The 25,366-nt window shown below is 37.6% G+C and overlaps 1 protein-coding gene across 14 annotated transcripts in view; it reads left to right on the forward strand.

Annotated features, from left to right (window-relative positions):
- The window catches only part of SEC31A (SEC31 homolog A, COPII coat complex component), a 64,017-nt gene extending 41,012 nt beyond the window's left edge, over positions 1–23,005 (forward strand). For 6 of the 14 annotated variants that reach the window (XM_060012263.1, XM_060012266.1, XM_060012265.1 and 3 more), the window contains exons 21-28: positions 1,936–2,062; positions 3,732–4,073; positions 11,907–11,945; positions 13,436–13,494; positions 14,989–15,252; positions 18,214–18,333; positions 20,764–20,835; positions 22,253–23,005. In XM_060012263.1, coding sequence (XP_059868246.1) covers positions 1,936–2,062; positions 3,732–4,073; positions 11,907–11,945; positions 13,436–13,494; positions 14,989–15,252; positions 18,214–18,333; positions 20,764–20,835; positions 22,253–22,432 — 1,203 coding nt within the window. In that variant the 3' untranslated portion in view covers positions 22,433–23,005. The remainder of the gene's footprint in view (positions 1–1,935; positions 2,063–3,731; positions 4,074–11,906; positions 11,946–13,435; positions 13,495–14,988; positions 15,253–18,213; positions 18,334–20,763; positions 20,836–22,252) is intronic. The other 8 variants (XM_060012262.1, XM_060012269.1, XM_060012261.1 and 5 more) reach the window with 8 other exon arrangements.
- Positions 23,006–25,366: the final 2,361 nt, after the last annotated feature.

A 25,366-nucleotide genomic window follows, 5' to 3' on the forward strand; every position in this document is an offset into this window, starting at 1 on the left:
ATTGGAACTCCTAAACTAAGCACCTTGAGCTTGACCTCACTGTGTCAGAGCACTGAAGTAAGGCATTCTCTACATTGGGAGAAGAGAATATTTACTCCTTATGTCCTTGGGTTTAATCTATCTTTCTGGGAAAATGTAAAAACCTTGAAAGACTTTTATTATACTGTGACTTAGCAGTCTCATACTTTAAGAAAAGGAAAACAAATTCAGTCATAAATTACACAGTGATTTTTCTTGATTAAAGCTTATGATATGTTGAATGAGGACAGTGGCTTGTGGTTTTAAAGACATGCTTATAGGCAGGAGTAAAGGGATTTCTGAAAGGGAAGCCAACTGAGTAGGAGTTCTCCTCCTACTACAACAGCACATCTTTGCTATTAATTGTTTATATGATAGAGTTTCTTCTACAAAGATTTACTTGACAAAAAATATTCTGATGGCTTAAAAACATTTTTTTTGAAAACCTCTGGACTCCAGGGTAAGCAACATGGTGTAGTGTAGCAAACACTGGCCTGGGAATCAGGAGACCTAGAATCCGTCCTAGCTCCATCATCAACAAGTTGTATGGACTTCAGCCAGCCCCTTCATTTCTCTGGGCCTTGGTTTTCTCAATGGTAAAGGGTGGGGATTAGATTGGATGATCTTTAATATGCTCTGATTGTATGATTCTAAGCCTCATATGGAACTAACATAATTTTTGTGGCTCTAATGAAATCCGGAAAAGGGAGCTTATAGCAATATGTTTACGGATCTAATAGTAGCATGAATACAATTAGTGCTTCAAAAATCACTTTTTTACTCAATTACCTTTTTTTTTTTTTCCAGAATGTCTTCTTTCCTTCCCTACTTACAGAACTTACCTTTTCCCACTTACTCTTGACACTTGAACGGCATTGTTCTTTCTGCTTTGATTTAGTTTTCATACTGATTTTTCTACTACCTCCCTTCCCCTGTTCTGTTATGAAAGGTGTTCTTTTCTTTTGGAATCCCAGCTACCTTGAAAGCAATTGCCTGGCTAATGTGTGCTATCTTGCTGTTCTTATTTTTTGCTTTGCATCTGGCTATTAATGCCTGTTGGGTTTTTTTTTTCTTCTTTTAACATTTTCATGTTTTATGTTCTGTGATTGGTATTTCTTTGTTCAATTCAGGTTAGAATTGCCCCCACTGTCACTACCTGGAGTAACAAAACTCCTACCGCCCTTCCCAGCCATCCACCTGCAGCCTCTCCCTCTGATACACAGGTATATCCTTCATTATTCCTCTTTGAGCAGAATTCTGCTCACCTAAATATATAGTTATATATTCTCTACCCACCTCCCTTAAGTTCCCCTCCCCCCATCTGTCTATCTGCTTATTGCATTTTAGTGCCTTTAGGATGCAAGAAGCAGTTTTTAGCACAATTAATTTATTTTCTTATCACTCTCCTCTTCTTTTGCAGTTCTAAATTGACTTGAACTAGAAAAACATCAACCAAGGTTCTATCAATGGTTTAAATCTGATTTCACTGAATATTTTTTCCTTTCTTCTTCTTCTTCCTCCTCCTCCTCCTCTTCTTTTTTTTTTTAGCATCGTAGAGAAGATAATATCTCCTTGTAGCATTTATACTTAATATTTTCAAAGCATTAGTCGTGGATGGACTTCAGTAGAGATGGAAAATCCTAGTGACTTACTATAAATATCATAGATCCTATTTTATGAGGCTGTTAGCATCTCTTGCCATTCATTGTTATTATTACTTTGGACCTGTCTAATCTTTAAATCACACAAAATGTGTTGCTCAGAAAATGTGTCTTGAAGAAGATAGTATGCACAAAATGTAATTTTTTTACACAAAGTTTTTTTTTTTTTAATTACATTTCAAAGATTATAAATCCATCTGGTAAGATTCTTGGTTCCAAATGTAATCCTCCTTTTTACCATATTCTCATTTCCTAGGGAGAAAATCCTCCACCTCCAGGCTTCATAATGCATGGGAATGTTAATCCAAATGTTGCCACAGCTCAGCTTCCCACATCTCCCGGTCATATGCACAGCCAGGTACCACCTTATCCACAGCCACAGCGTAAGTAGTGTGACCCTGAAGTCCTGTCACAGCAGCATGTCTTGTCTTATCTAGTGTAGTAACTGTTTACTTTGAAGCTCCAAAGCCATGATCAAATCAGTTTTAACAAGTAAAGAAAGAACCATTCTGTGTAGGACTTGAGTCCTTGCTATAGCAAAGCATGGTTTCCCTGGGAGGCATCCTGAATCAACATGCTAGGAAACAGCTCCTGTGTCAGTCCATTCAGAACAGTTGGCTCTTATTCCTGAGCCTGTTAAAGCGAGTCAATTGTCCCATGATTTTGGTATAAAAAAATAGAATTTTAGAAATTATTTAGTACATATTCTTTTCCTTTAGGCAAGATGATGCAAACCATTTTTGGAAAATTGGTTCCAAGGGGCATTTGTTGTCGTCTTCCATTTATTTAATTTTTTTAGGAAACAGACTATTTTTTAGAGCAGTTTTAGGCTCACAGCAAAGTTGAGTGGAAAGTACAGGAAGTCTCGGTATACCTCCCGCCTCCGTGCACAGCCTCCCCACCACAGACATCGTGCACCACGGTGGTCTGTTTGTTACAGTCAGTGAGCCTACACTGACTCAGCATTTTCGCTCGGAGTAGTTTATCTTAGGGTTCCCTCTTGGTGTCAGACACTCTGTGAATTTTGACAAATGTATAATAATGACCTTTCCCCTATTGGCTTTCATTTTTTTTAAGAAACTACACTTGCAAAGTAAAACATCACCTCTATTTTAAAATTTAAAATAAGCAAAAATGCAAACCTCAGAGTGGACAGTTATATGACTGAACAACTACTATAAAACACGAGGATGTTACCTAGCAAGATCTAATCTTAACGAGCGTGTTCTGTGCTCCTAAGATGTGTGTTCTTACTAAACATGAGTACAAATTTGATACAGCTTTTCACTCAGTACTCAGCGTGAAAGTGCTGTCTTCAGAGTAGGATGAGCACAGTTCTGTTAGATTCCCTCTGCAGAGGTTCATATTCTACCCATGGTCACACAAAAGGTAATGGTATCTGGGTTCAGGTCTTTGCATTAAAACATTAGTTGGCTGTCTGATTGCTTATTAACCAACTTTGTACAGTGTAAGAAATATAATAATTGTGTTGTCAGGGATCATACAGAGTTGCTTATTAATCTGGAACTGTGCTCAAACCCAGAATTTGAGTAGCTGATGATTTTACTAGATGTTGGAGAAGGTATCTGATTCATAACAATAGTGCTCACCCTACAGTTGTTATGGTGGAAGAGGTCTTGAGCTGCCACCAAGCTCCCTTAACTTTTACTGTAGAGGGGACTGCTTTGGATGTGTAATTCCTGCATGGCTCCATCTGATGGCTAGTAGGTGTCACTGCAGTCTTCACAGGAACAGGATGTCTCAGAAAAGGGTCAGTCTTCTGGTTCTTGGGTCTGATGACTCAAAGATTTTCATAGCCAGCAGCAGTCTGGAGATGTCAGGGTTCAAAGACTGGGTCCAGTGACTTTTGGTATAGTTAGGGCATCCAGACTATCAAAAGCATAACCTGTTTTAAGTGGGTAATGTTTGGTTGTAGCTTATTATTAGAAGAATTGAAAATAATTTCCATAGAATGAGATAACTTTGGGTTTCTGTTGCTGTCTGAATAAATTAGTAACTAATTAAAATTTCTGTTTCTTCTCCTTGGTGTAGCTTATCAACCAGCCCAGCAGTATTCCTTCGGAACAGGGGGGTCAGCAGTGTATCGACCTCAGCAACCTGTTGCTCCTTCTGCTTCAAACGCTTACCCTAACACCCCGTACATATCTTCTGCTTCTTCCTATTCTGGGCAGTCTCAACTATACACAGCACAGCACCAGGCCTCTCCACCTACCTCCAGCTCCGCTGCCTCTTTCCCTCCTCCTCCTTCCTCTGGAGCATCCTTCCAGCATGGCGGACCAGGAGCTCCACCGTCATCTTCAGCTTATGCGCTGGCTCCTGGAGCAACAGGTACACTGCCTGCTGCCGGCGAGCTGCCTGCATCCCAGAGAACAGGTCTGCGCTTGAAAGGGACTTGGTTTGGCTCCGTCTTTCATTTTTTCGTGATCACGTGGGTGGATGGAGGGGAATTATTTCTAACTGTAAACTGGGCAATGTGAGGTATTGATTTAATTGTATAACAAATTCTAAAACTATTTCTAAAAGTGTGATTTTCCCATAATGAACTTTAGTTGCTAAATGAGGAAAGCTTTAGAGCTTTAACAGGGTAAGAGCATATAATCTGCCATTGAATTTAAAATAAGCGGTAAGAAATTAGTTGGCCAGATAAGTGGGGGTTGGAACTAGATTTAATTGACACTAATTTCTTTGCCAGAGTAAAACGATGCTCTGTGTTCTTCCTGAATTTTCAGATTTTAAGAAATGAGGCTGTACAAATTTTGTAATTATGTTTGTTTGTAAAGGTGAGCAAGGATCTCGACATGTGTATTGAAAGGAAAAAAGTGAAAGAATGCAACTGTGACAGAATCTCTAAGACAGCAGAAAGTATACAGTAGTGCAGGGATTCTCTCCATTAGGACAATTCTACCCTCACAAACATTTTGGAAATTTCTAGGCATTTTTGTTGTTGTTGGCAGTATAGTTCTGCCTGAAATTTTCTAATTAAAATCATAATTTAAAATTATTTTTATAGTAAACACATATTTTATAAATTCTTTTTATCTTTCATGTTACAATTAAAGCATTCTATTAATTTTTTATAAGTAGGTAATATTATCTGATTTTCATGTTAGGATTGTAAAAGGGACCTCAGAAGTATTACAAAAAGAGATCAGTGAATCAGGGCAAGAACCACTAACATAGTAAAGAATTCAGACTTTGGAATCAGACTTCCTGTGTTTGTATGACAGCTTCACTCCTTTCTAGTTATGTGACCTTGAGTAAGTTACTTAACTTTAAGCCTCAGTTTCCTCATAATAATAATAGTATGTACTGATAAGCTTATGAAGAGATTGAATGCATTAGTACATTGAGAGCATTTGGGGACAGTGACTGCAAAGTTAGCTGTGATAACACATCGCTCAAAATTAGAGCTCTGTTCCTTTTTTTTTTGGTCCCTGCTTTAATGTATACTTGTTACTAAGGGTATTTGAAAATAGTTTCCTTTTCAGATTATAATTGATGGTTTTAAACTAGAGGGGCAAAACAGGAGTGAGTCTTGCTTTCTAATACTGAAGTTATTCCTGGAAGTCCAGTATATGTTGTTCTCTTTTTATCTGCTAAGTAGTAGCTTTAATAACTGAAAACACTGAACATATAATAGGATTTATTGAGGAAGTATTTTTTTTCTTGGAAGTCTTATGGATCCAGAATTATACACATATCTCCTTCTCTTTTCTTTGATATATAATATTAAAGTCCAAAGTACCAAAAATCATACACACAACATGTATCAGCCTTTACTGCACAAATAAAATTTGTATAATTTTCAATACAGATATTTCAATAGGTTGATATTTAGAGAGGAGTGTTAATTCAATTGTAGAGTTCAAAAAATTACCTTTTAAAACCTGGATGAGTGAAAGCAGTATATATTCTGAATAGTTGGGTAATAGCTTGAGTGAAAGATGGATTCAAGTAAATCCCCACATAAGAAAGTGGTACAGTGAAGTAGGAAAGTGAATTATCATTTATTGAACATACATTGGACATGTACCAGCACTGCCATATATTTTCTTTTTTCTCATAACCATGAGAAATAGGAATAATTATTTTTTTAAAAATTGCCATGAGGAAGCTTGAGTTTCCTAGGGTTATGTATAATGTTTTCATGATTGCACAGTGATAGTCTCCAAGTTGAGATACAACTGAGATACCCCAGTCTCTCAGTCTTCAGAGCCCATGTTCATTATTCTTTACCAGATAGTCTAGTCCTGATGAAAGGGGTAGAAATAGCTATCAGTGTTGGAATTACAGAAACATTTAGCATCACTATTTTAAGCATTTGTTACTTCATCATCTAAGTTAGATATTTGCATGGGTATTTTTTTCCTCCTTAAGCTAAAGGGCATTTGGCCATATAATAAAGTCTTTGCTTATGTACAAAGTAACAGTGTTCTAACCTGGCTGAGAAGCAGAGTAACTAATAGGAAGATGAAGCCATACATTTTTCAATACTCAGCATGCACTAAGCTAGCTGCTTTGTTACCTCTTGCATGTTAGTAGTCCCTGTATTTTAATTAACAGTTAGAGCTTTACCTTATTTTTATTTTTTGATTTCCTAAAAAGTTTGCTTAGGTTATACAGATAACTGTGACTAAAAGTTTTATCTTTGTCCTAATATGTCTTAGATTATTATATCATGGTTTTCTACGGGACTTGGAAATTCCTCTTATCCGGTGGATTCTTCTTGATAGACAGTAGGATTTTCAAGCCCTGTAACTATTAGTGAAACAAAAAATTATGTGCCCACTGCTCAGAGAAACTCATGTTGCAATCATCAAAACATTCATTCAGTAAATTCTTAATGAGAATCTGTTCAGTCTATAATCAGAATTATTCTAGGCACAGGTAGGAAGGCAGAAAAGTACAGTACATTTCTAGTGAACAGCACATAGCTTTGTTGTAAGTTGGAACATAAAATTTGTATTGGGGCCAAATTTTGGAAAACATTAAATGTCAGGGCAAGAAATTTACACTTCATACAGTAAGAAGAAAAATTCTAGTGGAGGAGTTTGAACTACTGAGAGGCATGGTCAAAGTGGTACTTTAGGGAGGTTAATCCAGAGCTGGTTCTGCAAAACAGATTGTGAGCATGGCAGAATCAGAGGCAAGGAAAAGAGGCTGTCTCCAAGTTCCATGTATAAAGTGCTAACAGCCTAAGTTAGTATAGTGCAACATGTTTCAGTGGTGGCAGCACAAAAAGCAGGAAGTTTTCCTAGCTCTACTGTCCAGGATAAGTAAGATACTGCTGGTATCCCCCCACCTTTTTTTTTTGGTCCCTGGTTTAATGTATACTAGTTACTAAGGAAGAGCACTTTCAAATGTGAAGGCCCAAGAAGTTTACTTAGAAAAATTTTCTGATAAAATGACAAGCTCTCATGAAGCTGTTTTTGAGTAAACAGTATTGATTTCGTTAAACAATGGAAAATTTAATTTGGGTCTATATATATATATATATATATATAGTCTTGTGCTCCTTCACATACAAGAGTCTTGAAGGGGCATAATATTGCATATTTTCGTGAAACAGTGTGCTGAAAAGAAAATTTTTTTTTTAATTTTCATAAACACTCCGTAGTCAAACTATAAGTACCTGGTTTTTAACCCTTTAAACAAAGGAAAGGAGCATGATAGCCTTCCTTATTTTTCTTTGGATAAATCTGTTTTATCTCATGTCATTGGAAAATGACCTTAAGGATTCATTCTTTCTAAATTTAAATTTTTAATTTTGTGATGCCTTTTTTAAAATGTGACGTGTGAGGCTAACGGGGAAGGAGGAGGTATATGATTAACAAGGATGCTGTATTCTCTCCGTCTCAAATTATCTTTTAGCCAAAAGTCTCCATACCATTGGCACTAATATTTTTCTGTGAATCCACTGAAAGTATCTTAGCCAGTGCCTAGATCCTACCGTTATGCAAGGACACCTTGAGAAGGTTCCCAGTGAGAAGTGAGATTGAAGTAAAGATGGTAGCAACTCCACTTCTGTGTGTGAGACCAAGCGCTTCTCTCTTCCTTCCCTAAAGACCATGTGGAGGACTAATCACTACACTAAGGTGGATAAGGGTCTCCAGAATCCAGTGACATGCCATATTCAGTTTTTAAGTTAATGTTCCCTTGATTTTTATTAATTTTTTATTGTAGGATTTTGAAAGACCTCAAATAGTATAGAGAATAAAATTAAAATTATCTGTAATTCTGCCACCCATATATAACCACTAATAATTTAGGTGTATTTATTCCCTTCATACACATATATGCACACATATATGTATGTATGCATGTATTAAAGTTCTTTTAATGTTGAATATATATAACATAAAATTTACCATTTTAATCATTTTTAAGTGACATCAAGTGCATTTACATTATTGTACAATCATCACCGCTAACTACGGAACTTTTTTGTCATCCCATACTGAAATTATGTAGCCATTAAAAACCTCCTGTTTTCCCCAGCCCCTGGTAACCACCGTTTTACTTTGTTTCTATGTATGTATTCTAGGTACCTCATATAAGTAGTCATACAGTTTTTTCTTCTTGTAACTGGCTGTTTCACTGTCTTTAAGATTCATCCATATTATAGCATGTATCAGAATTTCATTTTTAAAGCTGAGTAATATTCCACTCTAAGTATGTACCACATTTTGTTTATCCATTAACCTGCACATGGGCATTTTGGCTGTCGTGAATAATGCTGCTGTGAACATGAGTATACAAATATCTATTCAAGTCCCTGGTTTCAGTTCTTTTGGGTATATACCCAGAAATGGAATTACTGGATCAAATAGTAATTTTTTGAAGTGGTGGCACTATTTTACATTTTCACCAGCAATGCGTAAGGGTCCAATTTCTCCACATCCACACCAACACTTGTTGTTTTCTGTTTTTTTGTTTTTGTTTTTAATTCTCGCCATTCTAATGGGTGTGAAGATAGTAGTATCTTATTGTGTGCATGCATTTTTAAAGAATTGAGATCATAACTCGCACATACACTCATAATTTACATCTTACTACTTTCCTTAATGTTACACCATGAACCATTTTTCAATGTTCTTTAAAGTTATTGTCATGTTTAAAAAGAGTAAGAAAGAGATTTATGCCCATTTTTAAGGTTTTTTGAAAAGGTAAAAAAGATTATCTTCCCTTACTAGTTTTATGAGAGAATTATGTCCAAGATTAGTCTCTGCTATGTTTTTTTAAAAATATTGACCAAGAGTATCATTTTGCACATCCGTAATGAACCCCCACAATACTGTCTCCTGTAGATATTCATGTTCTTCATTTAGTTTGCTTTACCTAGTGTTGCTATTAAAGTGTGTCTCAATAAAGTAGAGGTCAATTTAATTGTGTTTTTAAAAAGTCATATTTAAACAATTTAAAGATATAAAAGCAAAACTATTGAGGGGTTAGAATCATAGCTAAGATAAAACTGTTAAATTGATCAGAGATTTGAACAAGGATTTTTCTGGGCTGAAATAAAACATATTGCTAAATATATTGCATGGTTTGAGCTTAGGAGGGGCCAGTTAGGCATATATTTTGGTGGGAACTTTGATTATTGTACAATCGTTATTTTCAATTCAACAGGCAGCCTACCCTCAAGTTATGAGGGATAGCCAACTGGCTATATGTTCCTGTTGAAAATCTTTTTGTTTCTTATTTCATTCAGTTTTACTCGTAACTTTCAATTTAATTTGATTTCATTATAACTTTGGTGTCATTCTACCAAAGGGTTATATGAAATTGTTCCACATACTTTTTTGTGCTGCTAATAGTTGGTGAAATCAGAATACCCCCTCAGGCTTTAATATCCAAGGCTAAGATCACTGCCATGAGAGGTTAGAGGAAAAACTGGTCTCACCTTCTGCTCCCACGTTTCATAGGGCTAGAGAGGAGGCATGTTGTTGAGACTGCTCCCTGAAAAAACTGATCAAGGCCAGGGTACCTCCAGTACTTTTAGATTTTTCACACCGTCGACTCCCCCCTGCCCCGCCCCAATACCAAAATCCAAGGATGCTCAAGTCCTTTATATAATGTGGCGTAGTATTTGCATATAACCTACGCACATATACTTTTATGTCTAGATTGCTAATAATACCCAATACAGTGTAAATGCTTGCAGCAAATTCAAGCTTTGCTTTTGGGAACTTTTTGGATTTTTTTCCTTACTGAATGGTTCTCCCCCCCCCCCCCCCCCCCCGCCCCCGGTACGTGGGCTTCTCACTGTTGTGGCCTCTCCCGTTGCGGAGCACAGGCTCCAGACGCGCAGGCTCAGCGGCCATGGCTCACGGGCCCAGCCGCTCCGTGGCATGTGGGATCTTCCCGGACCAGGGCACGAACCCGCGTCCCCTGAATCGGCAGGCGGACTCGCAACCACTGCACCACCAGGGAAGCCCCCTGATTGTTTTTGATCCTCAGTTGGTTGCATCTGCAGATGTAGATCTTGGGGATGCACTGTATATTGTCCCCCTCAGCCCAGAAGCTGAAGTCTGGTGCTAGAGAGTACATCAGTAGTTGCAAATCAGGTCTGTCGTCTGTCATAATGCACACACAGTGACTCCCAGGGATTTATTAACTGTAGTGCTATGAGGTCATATCTTGCATGGGGAGTTAAATTGTAAAGTCGTCATTTAAGACAAAAATAAATCACTTAGAGTCAGTTATCTGTGATCACCCCTTTCTTCAGTTAAGCCCTCATGAAGAAGTTGCTTGTGGTTAGAAGCCATATTGTATGAACAACATCTATCCTTAGCTCCATACAGTGAAATTTCAAACTGTGGGATTAGTTCTCCCACCTCACAGTTCCTCTGGGGCATGTGCTTCTTGAGTAGAGCTCAAACTGAATTGAACTCACTAGTTAATGCTACATTCTCTTGATTCCTCTCTCCCCAAGTGAAGATAGTTGAATTCCCCTAAGTTGCGTGTTCATATGATGTATCTACACTGCATGCTTTTGATTGGAGGCTGGACCTGGACCAATCCGACAATTTTGGAATTGCTGTATTAGTTCTCAGCCTTCTTTCCTCTTGTCCACTGCCAGAGACTTCAGTTCTTTTAAGAGAAGTAGTGATTTCTGGAAGATTTGTGCTAAACAGTCTGCAAATCTGTATATTCTTATAGAAAAGACCATATGGGATGGTTACATATTTACTGGGCCTGTTCCCATTTATGCTCATACTCATGGTGTGACCCCAGAAATTAGTTCCTCCAGAATGCAGATCCTTGGGGCCTCCCAAATCCAGCAATAAAGTAGCACCTCCTTGTTAAGATTGTCTAACATGCTTATTATCTTTAACAATGTAGTGTTGAAGTCCGCATGACAATGTAGAAATCCTCCCATTTCTCTTTAAAACCCTACTACTTAAAGAGGATTTGGACCAGCAGCATTGGCATTACCTGGGAGCTGGCTGAAGCAATAGAATCTCAGGCCCTACGCTATACCTAGTGAATTAGAATCTGCATTTTTACAAGATCTTCACCTGATTGGGATTCACAGCTTTAAAAAATACTAAAATGGACACAGTTATAATACGTTAGGAAGTGCTCTCAGCCCTCCCCGCACCATGGTATTACTGAGCTTCATTGATCAAATAGTAGAAAAATCATCTGTGCAAACAATTAGGGAAATAATGTTGTTTTAAATAGGAAGGAACAAAATTTTCTCTTAAAAGAGACAGCTGGCACAGTGAGAGAAAAAAATAGTGTTTAAGAGTTAATTGGATCTGACACATTTAAATGAATTAGCTTTGCCCACAAACTGATTACTCTCTTAATTAGATAGGAACCATTTCACGTGACTTAATTAAAAAGTAAGTTTTATTCCCTTATAAAATTAGTTCTTTCTTGGGGTTGATGGAGGGAGGAGAAACAATTATAAAATGAGTAGAGTTTACAGTTTGCAGGGCAGAAATAGAGACACAGATGTAGAGAACGAACGTATGGACACCAAGTGGGGGAAAGTGGTGGGGTAGGGGGTGGTGGTGGTGGGATGAATTGGGAGATTGGGATTGACATATATACACTAATATGTATAAAATGGATAGCTAATAAGAAACTGCTATATAAAAAATAAAATAAAATTCAGAAATTCAAAAAAAAGTGAGTAGAGTTTAGAATGTCTTTGATGATAATACTGTTTAAGTCACTTTTACATTTTGTCTACAGAAAATCAGTCTATGCAAGACCAGGCATCTATGTTGGAAGGTGAATTAGTTACAAAATATATCTTTGGAAATCTTTGAATCACTGACTCTAATTAATGAGTGGATATTCACAATTATGCATGTGAACTTTAAAGCCGATAATATTCCTAAATCTGATCAAATCTTAGAACTGATTGAATTAACATAGTGACACAAATGATCTTGAATCATAAAAGTTGTCTGTTATACAGACTGAAAGACAAGGCTATACCAAGATTGTCTTAGATATAAGAAAGATTAGAAGGTGATGGGAGAGATTTGAATGATTAGTCTGTGTTTAATGAGAACTTTAAGAATTTGTTAAGCAAATAGCATCATGTGGTTTAATATTTTGTGATTAGTTCTTGAGTGTTTTGAGGCTCATTTGGTGCTCTGTCTCCTAGTCACGTAGAAAATTCTACTTTTAAAATCAAGGCAAATGAGTGCATGCTGGTTAGGAGAAGATCTTGTTTTTAAAAAATTTCTATGACATTATGTTCTTTGGTTTGCTAAGCAATTTTGTTGTGATTTAATATCGTGGGTATCAATAAAACAAGCAAAAGTATAATACTGAAAGAATGTTTAATTTATTGAAAGAAGAAGTTTTTGCTTTTACATATACACATACACAAAACCTAGTAAGATGTAAAATGATTATATTTTGATTTAGTAATTATCCTATCTCTGGCATGTTTTATTCCTTTTTTCTTTAAAGATACAGGCATTTAATAAAGATGTTTAAAAAAATTTTTTTTAAGATATAGGCATTAAGTACCTTAATGAGTTCTGCTACCTATGTTCATTTCTCACTTTGAGATGACAGGTTTTGGGAGATTTTGGGGGGGAGGAAATTTCCTAAAGGTGACAGTAGTTTAATTTTATATTTACTGCCAGCCTGGAAATTTTTTGTGTGTGTGTGGTATTAAAAAAAGAAAAATCTTACCACAGATATTTGATGCCTTTTTCTACTTTATAGGTTGTTCTTAATGCAAAGGTGATAAAACATACTGGTGTTGCGTAGTTGGGCTCTGTTTGTTTTTTTAACAGTGTTTCTACCATGTGGATGATTTGGGTATGCTGAATTGCTCTCTGGGAAAATAGGAGATTGCTACTTTTTTTCTTTTTTTGTGTGTGCAATATATCAGAAGACTTTTTTTTTTTTTAGCAGACTCAGGTGATTTATTTTTTCTTTATTAGGAGAGAATTGTTTGAAGCTTATATACCAATATAGACATAAAAACTTCACTATCCTTAAATTTAGTACAACTCTTTCACTTTAAAAGGAAATAATGTCAAGATATGCTGCTTTCTAAGCCAAGGCCCTGTGATTATTAGAGGTAATGAGTTTGAGAATCCAGGGCTACATAGTGATCCCAGCAGCTCAGCTGGTAAAACTTTTGTGACAGTTATCTCAGGGTGAAAGTAAAGTTTGAAGGTATTATATGATGGATACAGTTTAGTTTTCTTTTTTTCAGGATTCTAAAGGAAAATGCCTTCTATTATCTGTTATAGGTTCTCAGAATGGTTGGAATGATCCTCCAGCTTTGAACAGAGTACCCAAGAAGAAGAAGGTACTAGAAAAAGATGTCTATTCAGTTGCCTACAGGTGTCCTGTCAATCATGTAGCCACCTGAAGCACACCACACTTCACTGTTCCTTTAAAGGCAAAGCTGACTGACTGATATACTTAATATGTGTATTTCAACTTACATCTTCTAATCCATGAAGGGAAGGAAAGAAAGTACAAAATAGTATGGTGATAAGAATTAAACCCTTTTTAAAAAACAAGATGTAAATTCCCAGCACATCTTTTTCAAAGAGTAGGAAACAAAATTTCATACTTCTCAAGTGGTTTTTTTTTAGGAGTTACTTTGGTTTTGGGTTCTAACAGTAATCATGAATTTGTAATTATATTTTAGACTATTTTTGTCTATCACATATAATATGAAACGAAATAGCCTTGTAGTTGAGCATCATTTAGATGTTAGTAACTGTTGAGAGCTTGTTAGAGCATAACTTAAGATTCTTCTTTTACCCCAAGCCTTTTTTTTTTTTTTTTTTTACTCCTAGTGATTTCTATCCCCCAAGTATAGTAATGAGAGGCCAGAATATAAAATTGGGAGATACTAAATGAGCAAACCCCCCCCCAAAATTAGGTCAATGATAATCAGAAATTTAATCTACTACTTTGAGTGTGATTGATCACTAAGTAGGTATCACTTAATGATCTAGGAAAAAGGTATTACATCTGATCACATTAAACAAACATATTTGGCATATCTGATCCCAGTATGGCTAGATATAATTCTCCAGACTTTGACATCCTCTTTCAAAAACACCATGGTTTTGGCCCATTATGGGATAAGTGTGGAAGGTAAAGGGGAAACAAAGGTCCAGGTTTGAGCTCTCAGCCCTCTTAGCCAGATTAGCTTTACTTTTTATGTTTTTCTCTAAAATTCTGCATAAAATTTCATTTTAAAAAGTGTTCTCCTGTTATTTAAAAAAAAATTTTTTAACCATGGAATAGTCTAACTCCCTTATTTATTTTTTTAAATTTTTTTATTGAAGTATAGTTGATTTACAGTGTTGTTAATTACTGCTGTACAGCAGAGTGATTCAGTTATACATGTATGTGTATATACATTCTTTTTTAAATATGTTCTTTTCCATATGGTTTATCATAGAATATAGAATATAGTTCTCTGTGCTGTACAGTAGGACCTTGTTATTTATCCATTCTATATATAAAAGCTTACATTTGCTAACCCCACCCTCCCATTCCAACTCTCCCCCAACCCCCTTGGCAACCACCAGTCTGTTCTCTATATCCCTGATTCTGTTTCTGTTTCATAGATAGGTTCATCTGTGTCATATTTTAGATTCCACATATAAGTGATACCATATGGTATTTGTCTTTCTCTTTCTGACTTACTTCACTTAGTGTGATAATCTCTAGGTCCATCCATGTTGCTCCAAATGGCTAACTCCCTTATTTAAAGCTGAGGAAATGTTGTCATCATACCATTTTTTTCCTTACTCTTGGTACCTTTTATTTCTTTTAAAAGATGCCTGAGAACTTTACGCCTCCTGTTCCCATCACATCACCAATCATGAACCCCTTGGGTGACCACCAGTCACAGATGCTGCAGCAACAACCTTCAGCTCCAGTACCACTATCAAGCCAAGCTTCATTCCCACAGCCACACCTTCCAGGTGGCCAGCCCTTCCATGGCATACAGCAACCCCTCAGTCAACCAGGCATGCCTCCGTCTTTTTCAAAGCCCAATATTGAAGGTGCCCCTGGAGCTCCTATTGGAAATACCATGCAGGTAACAGTAAATCTGTGGAAGTGGGAGATGGCTTTATTTCGGTATGTTTTCTTAATGTTTTAACTTTTATGGTTATACCTTTATTATTATCTCAATTTGATTTCAATTTAGGCAACTTAAAAATAATAACTTTTTTTAAGATTGTTCATGTATGTATATTATTTTTCAATGACAAGGCCACATACAAACTTCCCAGAAGGAGCTTATGTATTTACTAGTATATGTTAACAGTAACTTGGCAATTACAGTATTTCATTTGATCTAATCAGTAGCCACAATTTAAGATCAGTTGAATCCATATTTGCATCCAAGGTTGCTAAGCAGAAGCTGTTTCCAAAGGTTTTTTCCTTTAAAATATAAAATAAAAATGTAATGAGTTATATATTTTCTTGTGTATGTGTAAGAGCTAATAAGAGAGCCATATCTTTAGTTGGAGATATAAATTTGTGGTTGCTTTTCACATACAAACAGCTAGTTGGCAAGGCTCTAGATGATGAAAAGTCTACCATATTTCCATATAACTGACTTAGACATACAAAGATAAACATTTTGATCTATTCATGAAAAGTAAAGAGGTTGGGTCACAGTTCAACATAAGATGAAATAAATTCCTGCCCAATTATAAAACTAGCTCTTCTGTCTGTTATTGTCTTTGACTCTCTAAAGTCAAATTTGTAAAGATTATATCTCTACCACGAGAGTATGTTTTGCTGTTAAGAGATTTCTGCCTAAGGAACTTCTAAACATTAACAGTTGCATTATAAAAACAAGTGTTTTGATGGAGGTGGGAGGACCTTCTTCTTTCCACAAGAATATATAAAATTATAAAGATGCACTGTTAATTTTTATAATTACAAGTCTGTGGTGTTTGTGAAGCCATTCACTTTTGTTTAGACCTGGGTGCTCATGCTATACTCATCTGACCAGAACCTCAGTTGCCACTGAAAGGGAGAGCTTCATGGATGTGTGTGTTCAGCCAGGCCATAATATCCACCTTCCTGTCCACTTAGATGTCTCTGAGACACCTCACACTTAACATATCCAGAATCTAATTCATAGTCTTCCTTCCAAACCTAGTCGTCTTTTGGTGTGTCCTGTTTGAATTAATGGCACCATAATCCTTCCTATTTAATCCAGCCAAAAACCTGGGCATCATCTTTATATTCTTCTTCCTTTAACCTGTTTTTCAGAGCTATCCCTAAATCTTGCTAATTACTTCAAAATCCCTCTCAAATCCCTTCTCTACATTTCCAGTCTAGTCCATGCTACCTTCATCTCCAGTCTCAAGCAGTGCAGGAGCCTCTAGTTGGTCGGCCAGCATCTACTTTCACCCATCTCTTATCTGGTCTCATCTCCTCATTGTTTAAAACGTTACAGCTTCCCATTGTTTGCAGGATAAAGACCAAAATATTTCACATTGTCTGGATTCTCTCAGCTCATACTCCTCCTTGCTGTCTCTCTCTGCTCCAGTTACAGTGACCTCCTTTCAGTCCCTTGTATCATGATCCTTCCTGTGTACACGTTCTTCTGTCTGGAATGCATTTCCTTCACCATTTAACTGGTTAACTCCTACTTATCCTTCTGATATAACTTCCTTAAAGAACCTTCCCCTCAGTTAAATCCCAATTATATTGTCTCTTGGTTCTAGTGATGTTAACTTAACCACAGTTGCTATTTTACATACATTTATGACATTTTAAAACTTTCTCTTCCATCAGCCTGTAAACTCCCTGAGGGATGAGATCATTTCCGTATTGGCTCACCAATACTTAGCCAATACCTAATACATAATTGCTTAATGTTTTCTATGAATGAACTAATCAGTCAAAACTTTAAACACTTATACATTCCTTCTTTGTTTTCCCATCTGTACATTCAGTAAGATCATGGACTCTTCTATCCTAACCTTTGATTTAATCTTGCAGTTTGATAATAGCCCAGTTAACACCCTCCAAGAGTAAACCAAAGAATAGAAGAATGTCAGGATAAACATGTCATGAGGAACCTAGGGGTAAGACAGGAATAAAGACACAGACCTACTAGAGCATGGACTTGAGGATATGGGGAGGGGGAAGGGTAAGCTGTGACAAAGCAAGAGAGAGGCATGGACATATATACACTACCAAACCTAAGGTAGATAGCTAGTGGGAAGCAGCCGCATAGCACAGAGAGATCAGCTCGGTGCTTTGTGACTGCCTGGAGGGGTGAGATAGGGAGGGTGCGAGGGAGGGAGACGCAAGAGGGAAGAGATATGGGAACATATGTATATGTATAACTGATTCACTTTGTTATAAAGCAGAAACTAACAACAACAAAAAAATGTTACCATAAAATGCTTTTAAAAAAAAAAAGGGCTTCCCTGGTGGCGCAGTGGTTGAGAGTCCGCCTGCCGATGCAGGGGACACTGGTTCATGTCCCGGTCCGGGAAGATCCCACATGCCACGGAGCGGCTGGGCCCGTGAGCCATGGCCGCTGAGCCTGCGTGTCCGGAGCCTGTGCTCTGCAACGGGAGAGGCCACAACAGTGAGAGGCCCGCGTACAGCAAAAAAAAAAACAATGAGCCAACAAGCAAAGCAAGCAGCCACTCCAACCAGCCAACTTTGTAATTGCCTTGTTCTTTTTATTTTCTACTGGCACAGGTCTCCTTCCTATCAATTATATAAAATAGTGATCAACATATGTTCCATAATTAATCAAATACTTTATATCCAATCCTATTTTTGAAAATAGAAGCTGTAGAAGGAGTACCTGTATCTTCTACTGAATATCTGATTTTTATGTTTGTTTATCCCAAGTGATTTCACATGTTAATTTTTCATTTGATTTTGAATAGCCTATCTACAAGGTTGTTGGTTTCTCTTTATCACATATTCAGGGCTTTGTGTATAGGTAGCTTTCAGGGCTTTGTGTATAGGTAGCTTCTGGTCATTTTTAGTCATTTTATGGTATTATTTATTCCAGCATGTGCAGTCTTTGCCAACAGAAAAAATTACCAAGAAACCTATTCCAGATGAACACCTCATTCTAAAGACCACATTTGAGGATCTTATTCAGCGCTGCCTCTCTTCAGCCACAGATCCTGTATGTATTTTTTATTTTGCTTAATTAAAAGAATCCCTTATGGAGCGCTTCTATAATGATTGCTTAAAGTCTTACAAGATGTATTTTGAAAGTTTATGCAAAAATTGTAAAGCTAGCACTTATATATAGTTTGCTGTACATATAAAAACACATTCAACTGCTTTTTACATATAACTTTAATCCTTAAAACAACCTCATGGTAGGTAGGTTTGTCATATTTATTAACAGAGGAGGAAATTAAGGCAAAAAGCATTTACATAATAATTAAGGCAGAGCCAGCATTCGAACCTAGTCTGGCTCCAGAATTCATGCTTTCAACCACTATGCTGCCCTGAGTCTCATCGGCAAACCTTATGCGTAGCACAAAAATACAACAGAATGGTGAAACTCAGATTTGGGGGTTCTTTCTGAGCTTACATGAAAGCTTTTAAAAGTAGATAGACAGTCTTTAACTTTGCAAAGACCTTAAAAATAGTTAAGTGCTTTAGATATTGGAGTCATATTCATAGTCAAAGTAACTGATTTTACTCAGTTTATTAGAGGATGACTGTATTGGCAACAACAAAAATTCCACAAAGCCAGTTTTGTTTTAGGTGAAACGTCACTTTCTGCCAACAAACATTGAATATGTTTATTTAGTCACTGGCCAGTTGTCTGCTTGAAAAACAGCTTCTAGAATTTGTTGTTTCATCAAACATTGAGTAGTAATATGTACAGCCTTCTGCTAGTCTTTTGGAAAGCAATTCCCTGTACTGAAAATGTCAGGAAAGCAGAGGCAGGGGAAAGTTAACATAAACCTTAGCGCCTGGCATTCTGGGAGTGATGGAAGGACGAAGCTAGGAACAGAGAACAGGTAAAACTGTTAAACAGGTAAGTGTACAGTGTCTCCTAGGCAGAGAGGTCCTCATCATACAAAATGGAGGAATCATAATAAAAATGTGGGAAAACTCCAGTCTTCCTTCAGGCATGAGTTAACGTAAACAGAGGTTGGGAGGACACCTCGTACATGGCCTAGCTTAATAAATTTTTGTTGAGCTTCACCTCCTCTGGGTCACCATATCACCTCCCTTCTGGTTACCCAGGACCCCTGGGCAGAAGAGAAAGACAAACTGTTCCTGTCACTAGTTGGGGAGGCAGTTCAAATACTGCCCAGGACTCCTGCTGGTAGCTAGGTGGGATTAACTTTGAACCCTCCACAGAAGTCCATTTTAATCAATACTTGAAATCATTTTTATAGTATGACTTTATTCTTATTTCCACTTCAGTTATGTCCAAACAGCACAAAGTAATTTTGCAGCACAACTTAGTTTGTAAGGTTATCCTCGATGGCTTCACCTCTTCTGCACTCCTCTTCAGACACACTGACATGCCCTCCTCAAACATACCAAGAATGTGTCAGTGTCAGAGACTTTGTACCTGTTGCTCCTTCTGCCTGGAATTCTTCCTCACAGAACTGCAGAGCTCTTGCTCACTTGTTCCTGGTGTCTGCTCAGATGTCCCATTAGCCATCAGGACTTTCTTACCACGTCATACTGCCAACACTGCTGACCCCCTTACCCTGTTAACTTTTCTTCATGGCACACATCACCATCTGACATACAATATATTGTTTATTTAGTATCTTTTTCCCACCCAATAGAATATGAGATCCATGAGACACAACACTGTCCCAGCATGGCACGTAGTAGTCCCTCAATAAATATTGAAAAGCAGTGTCACTTTTAAGGCTGTTGCATAATGTAGATATTAAGTTAATCACAGTATAATTTTAAACCTTTACGTTTAGGATAGTTTTCTCTCACTACACTTAAAGTACTAGGATGAGGGTAGGAGGACTCCTTAATTTAAGAACTCATTTTAACACTTCCCTCTTAATAATCTTAAGTCACCAAAAGATAATTTTCTCCTTTTTTTGGTATTTTAAAGGCCCAGAATAAGACAGGATTAAATGTACCAAATGTGACTGAGTGTATAAGTAGTACTTTTGAGATTCCACAGTTCACCTGTATGTTTGCCTTCTGGCTCCCATAATGTTCATTTTATTTAATTTACAGTAACTGTTAGACCTTCTCTTCTGTAGTACACTGACCCATTGCTGCCTCCAGATGGCCCTTCCTGTTGCTTGTGGATATAGTGTAGATGGACACTCACACACCTCAAGTGAGTTGCAGTCCCTGTGGAATCCAGCCAGTGCTCCATTTTGCACACTAGGAGGAAGGGTCTCAGTTTCTTGCCCTCCCTGCCTTAATAGATTACTGATCTCTGTTCTAATAATCTGTCCAAGTTCATCGGTCTTAGCTATCTCCATTTCTTTATAAAATGAAGCTCTCCAACATCATGACTGTAAGGTTTAGTGAAATGAGATAAGGCAAGTTCTTGGGATAAAAGTTATTGTTCATACATAACATACCTGTTTTTTCTCTCCTGCAGCAAACCAAGAGGAAGCTAGATGATGCCAGCAAACGTTTGGAGTTTCTATATGATAAACTTAGGGAACAGACAGTAAGTTTGTGGGGAAAAGAAGGATTTACGATAATCATTTATTCCTGGTTGCTAGTAAAATAAGTGTCTCATCAGCACTTGCATGTAATATAGTACGCGTGGGGACAAAATGATCATGACAGTTCATAGAATGGGCTTTTCTCTGTCTAAATCTTACATTTCAGTCACCGGGGATAAGAGAGAGAGAGAGTTTAAGAGGGAGAGAGAATTTTTAGCCTTTTTTTATAACAAAGGGCAGATATACAAACTGGCCTGTACTGGTCCTACGGTAACTGGTCTTCTATTCATTTTTATATGTCCCTTGAATTAAGAAATCAGAGAGTGGGCAGCTACTCTGTTTTCCAGAGACCAAATCTGTAATCTCTCTCATAGTCTAAGACTCTGAACCTTTTCTTTTAGAATAGCTATTACACAAAGGCAAAGCCAAAGATAACCACAAATTGAGCAGATCAATGTGTGTAACTATGAAGATGGTTGGCAGTAAGGAGTAAATGCCCTGTGTGTTCTGTTCTCTTGTCCCTCCCAACCTCTGCATTCCTTTCTAGAATTGTTTTGTTTTATTAATGAAAGCACTAGGAGAGAAAAAAAGAATTGAGACCTTTCACATTTATGCATTTTAGCATTTCTCTTCCCCATTCCCCATATCAATGCCATCAGCTAAAAATAACCATTTATCTCATGAGAGCCAAACCAGAGAAAGTTGATATAACAGTGGAAGTGGCGTGGCCCATGGACTGATCCAAAATAAAGTCTTCTCTGAAAAGTATGGACATGTATGCCAAGTAATGACATGGGGGGAAAAAAAAACTAGAGGTCTTATGATTTTAAGAGATGACAGGATTATGAAAAGCAGTTAAGAACTGGCAAATTGAGTACATGGTGAGGACTGTTGCCCTCCTAATGGCAGTGGACCAGAAGTGCAAGGTTTCTATTGTCCACAAGGTTTTAGAGTAAATTGGGCCCCTACTTCGAGATGTCATGATTAAGAATCTTTAAACTCCTTCATGTACATAGGAAAAATTTTAAAAGGTGTGAGACAGTATCTAAAATAATTTAGTTATTTAAAGTAGTTAAGTTATCTAAAATAATAAGAATTAAAACTCATAAGTGGAGAGAGACATTAACATTTCAACTTGGGGAAGGAAATCTGGCTTTTCTGTACGGAAATACCTGGCTTATCATACATGTATAATTCGTAAATAATTCCTTACATAAATCATTTTGTCATGATTCCATTTTATAACTTAAGTGTTGGTTGGTCCGAGAAGCTTTCTGGAAATGCTCACCAGTTTATACATTTTTTTAATAATGTTTATTTCAAGCTCCTCTTAAATATCAGGGTTTAATGTTTATAGAGGGTCTCATGGAAAATTCTTCCTTAATTTAATTCTCTCTCTCAATTCCACCTTTATTTCAGCTTTCACCAACAATCATCAATGGTTTACACAACATCGCAAGGAGCATTGAGACTCGAAACTACTCAGAAGGATTGACCATCCATACCCACATAGTTAGCACCAGCAACTTCAGTGAGACCTCTGCTTTTATGCCAGTTCTCAAAGTTGTTCTCACCCAGGCCAATAAGCTGGGTGTCTAAAGGATGGCTTCACTCTCAGCCACTATTGCCATTTTTCCAAAGAAACATGTTTTAAAAAATGATAAGATGTGGACCAGTCCTCATTAGCATGTTTCCATAGCAGCCAGTCAAGAACATTTACATTGTTTCTGCAGATATACTCACCTTAGACCTGCTCAAAGCCCTGGTGCTTTCTTTTGTTTTAATCTTTTATTGCCTGTGATGATTTTCCTATTCTGCAAATAATGTATTTCCTGGATTACACATAGTATGCTTTCCTGAAGTATTCTGATAAAATATGGTTTTTGAAACCTCAGGTTTACTTTTTGGAAAAGGAGCCTTTGGTTATGTGTAAAGCAGAGCTGAAACTAAATTTCTTTCACGTCCTCCCTACTTCCTCCCTGTCAATCAGATTAAAGTGTGTAATCCTATTTATGTGTACGTAGTCTTTTTTTTAAACAGCTACTCACAGTTTAGTTTAATCTCTATTTTTTGTGGCTTTGGCTTCACTTTGGTCCTGAACAAATAACTAAATCTACAGGCTGCTACATAGATTTTAGCAAATATTAATGAAAAGTGGGATCACTAGTTTTAAGTATCTATAGGAAAAGATTGAGCATTTTCATTCTGTAGGATGCATTGAACTTTTTTCTATTAATAAATGTTTTCAGTATTCTGTTTGAGTTTTAAGATTGAATTGTCTCCATTTTATATTTAGAAATTTATTCATCCATTTTTTTAAAGTTACCTATTTCTCTGAGGTTTAAGTTCAGAAAGAAAGCTTTAACTTCTGTCAACCTCCTGAATCAACATATTTTCAGACGGTATTTTCGTCAAATGATTTTATTGTAATCTGTCTTAAGAACAGTGTAGTAAACAAAAGATAATGGTCCCCATAGAATCTTGAGGAGAATTAGATACTAATAATTTTCATTGTTTAAGCAACTTTACCTAAGGGAGTTGGAAAACTAGAAGATAAAAAGTATGACTGCTGTGAAGACAGGTGCTGTTTCAAGGACTAAGTGTAGTTCATCAGGCATTTTGCAGCCTAAGTGACATAGTTTACAAGACCCTCTTAATTTCCTTTGCTGGGATTCCCTGCTCACCAAATAAAACACCTCTTTTAAAAATAAAAATAGGGACTTCCCCGGTGGCACAGGGGTTAAGAATCCTCCTGCCGATGCAGGGGACACAGGTTTGCGCCATGGTCCACGAAGATCCCACATGCTGCAGAGCACCTAAGCCCGTGCACCACAACTACTGAGCCTGTGCTCTACAGCCCGCGAGCTGCAGCTACTGAGCCCACGTGCCACAACTACTGAAGCCCGAGTGCCTAGAGCCTGTGCTCCACAACAAGAGAAGCCACCGCAGTGAGAAGCCCGGGCACTGCAACAAAGAGTAACCCCCACTAGACTCAACTAGAGAAAGCCCACGCACAGCAACGAAGACCCAATGCAGACAAAACAAAAAAAGACATTAAAAAATAGAAATAGTTTTATAACTAAAAAAGGAGGACCTTGATAACATGTATGAACACTGGAGCCTCACAAGTGGGGTGATATATCAGCTCCCCGGGAGTTTGGTGGTCTGAGTCAGTCCTAGGACACACTGAAGTGGCAACTTGACCTTCTGGACCTGACCCTCGACTGTGGTGTCAGCCCAGGACCCCATCTGAACAGCAGGCTGGCCTCTAGTAATTGTTTTGATGTATTGCCCTTATAGTTAGGATTTGTGTTATGGCTGCATGATTACCTTGACATGACAATGGCAAAACTGGCAGCGTTTTACAAAAAAAACATTCCAAAAGATGAGAAACAGGAATAGGTGGCAGTGGAGCCCTGACCAACCCCAAAGATTTTACACGTATGAGTATGAAAGAACAATTTGCCACTGACATCTGAGCAGCTGTTACAAGTGGATGGAGGTAAGAAGACTTGAACCCAAAATAGAGTTTAGTCTTGAAGTATGAAGATAACAGGAGATTATGGGAAGAGAGCAGTTTGTTTTCCTGAAGAAAAGTGAACAAGGAAAGGGGTGTGAGGGAAACTGGTAGGTGGGGCTGGGTGTTGGCTGGGAGACATATCGGATCTCCGGGACGTGCTTTCTTATACTTAACCTGCTCCTCTCCTGCACCCCGCGTATGACCTTGTGGGCTGGATGGGATGGATGTACCTTAGGCCCCGTCTGAGAATCTCTTATGTGTGTGGGATGCATGGCTGATGGAGATGGTGGTTCATTCTAATAGTGTGGCAGCAGGAGAAAGTTGGAAACAACTGCTCTACATCTGACGAGAGTCCAACAAGCCTGTATATTCCTTTGGATTCAGAAAATTCCCGTGTATGCTGGAGGACAGAGAGATGCAGTAGGATTCCTGGCAATCAGATGTACTCTATTTAACACCTGCCTGAAAGATAAAGGGAGGGATGGTGATTGGTTAACACTTTTCTGATAACCACATGTCTGCTGAACCAGATTTGTGTTCACCTAAGAATGACTGCAAGGCCATCTGTTGACTGCTCAGCCATGGTGGAGACTTCATTTGGAATGGACATCTACATATGCACACATACATATATATGTATGCACCCCTCTGTCATTCAACTGCTGCAGTGGCAGCATCCCCAAATGTCACCCCTGACAAATCTATCAGGGTGTTCAACAGATGCTGAAGATGTCACAGGCAGGTAGCATCTCCAATTATTCAGTGAAGGACTGCCTATGCATAGACGCTCTTAACTGTTTCCTCTAATAGATAAATGCTCCAAATCTTTTAACCAAACTAAATTATAAAGAAAAAGTGCTCAAATTAGCTTTATAGTTCCACTTTTCCTGGCACACTGGTTTTATATACATTTCTGTAGCATCTGCTCTGCTCAGGGCTTTGGTGACCATACCATTCACTCAGGCTCAGGTTGAGTAGTGCACCTACGAGCTGACTGGGGTCAGACTGTGCCA

This window comes from Delphinus delphis, chromosome 5, assembly GCF_949987515.2.
Source record: "Delphinus delphis chromosome 5, mDelDel1.2, whole genome shotgun sequence".
NCBI lineage: Eukaryota > Metazoa > Chordata > Mammalia > Artiodactyla > Delphinidae > Delphinus > Delphinus delphis.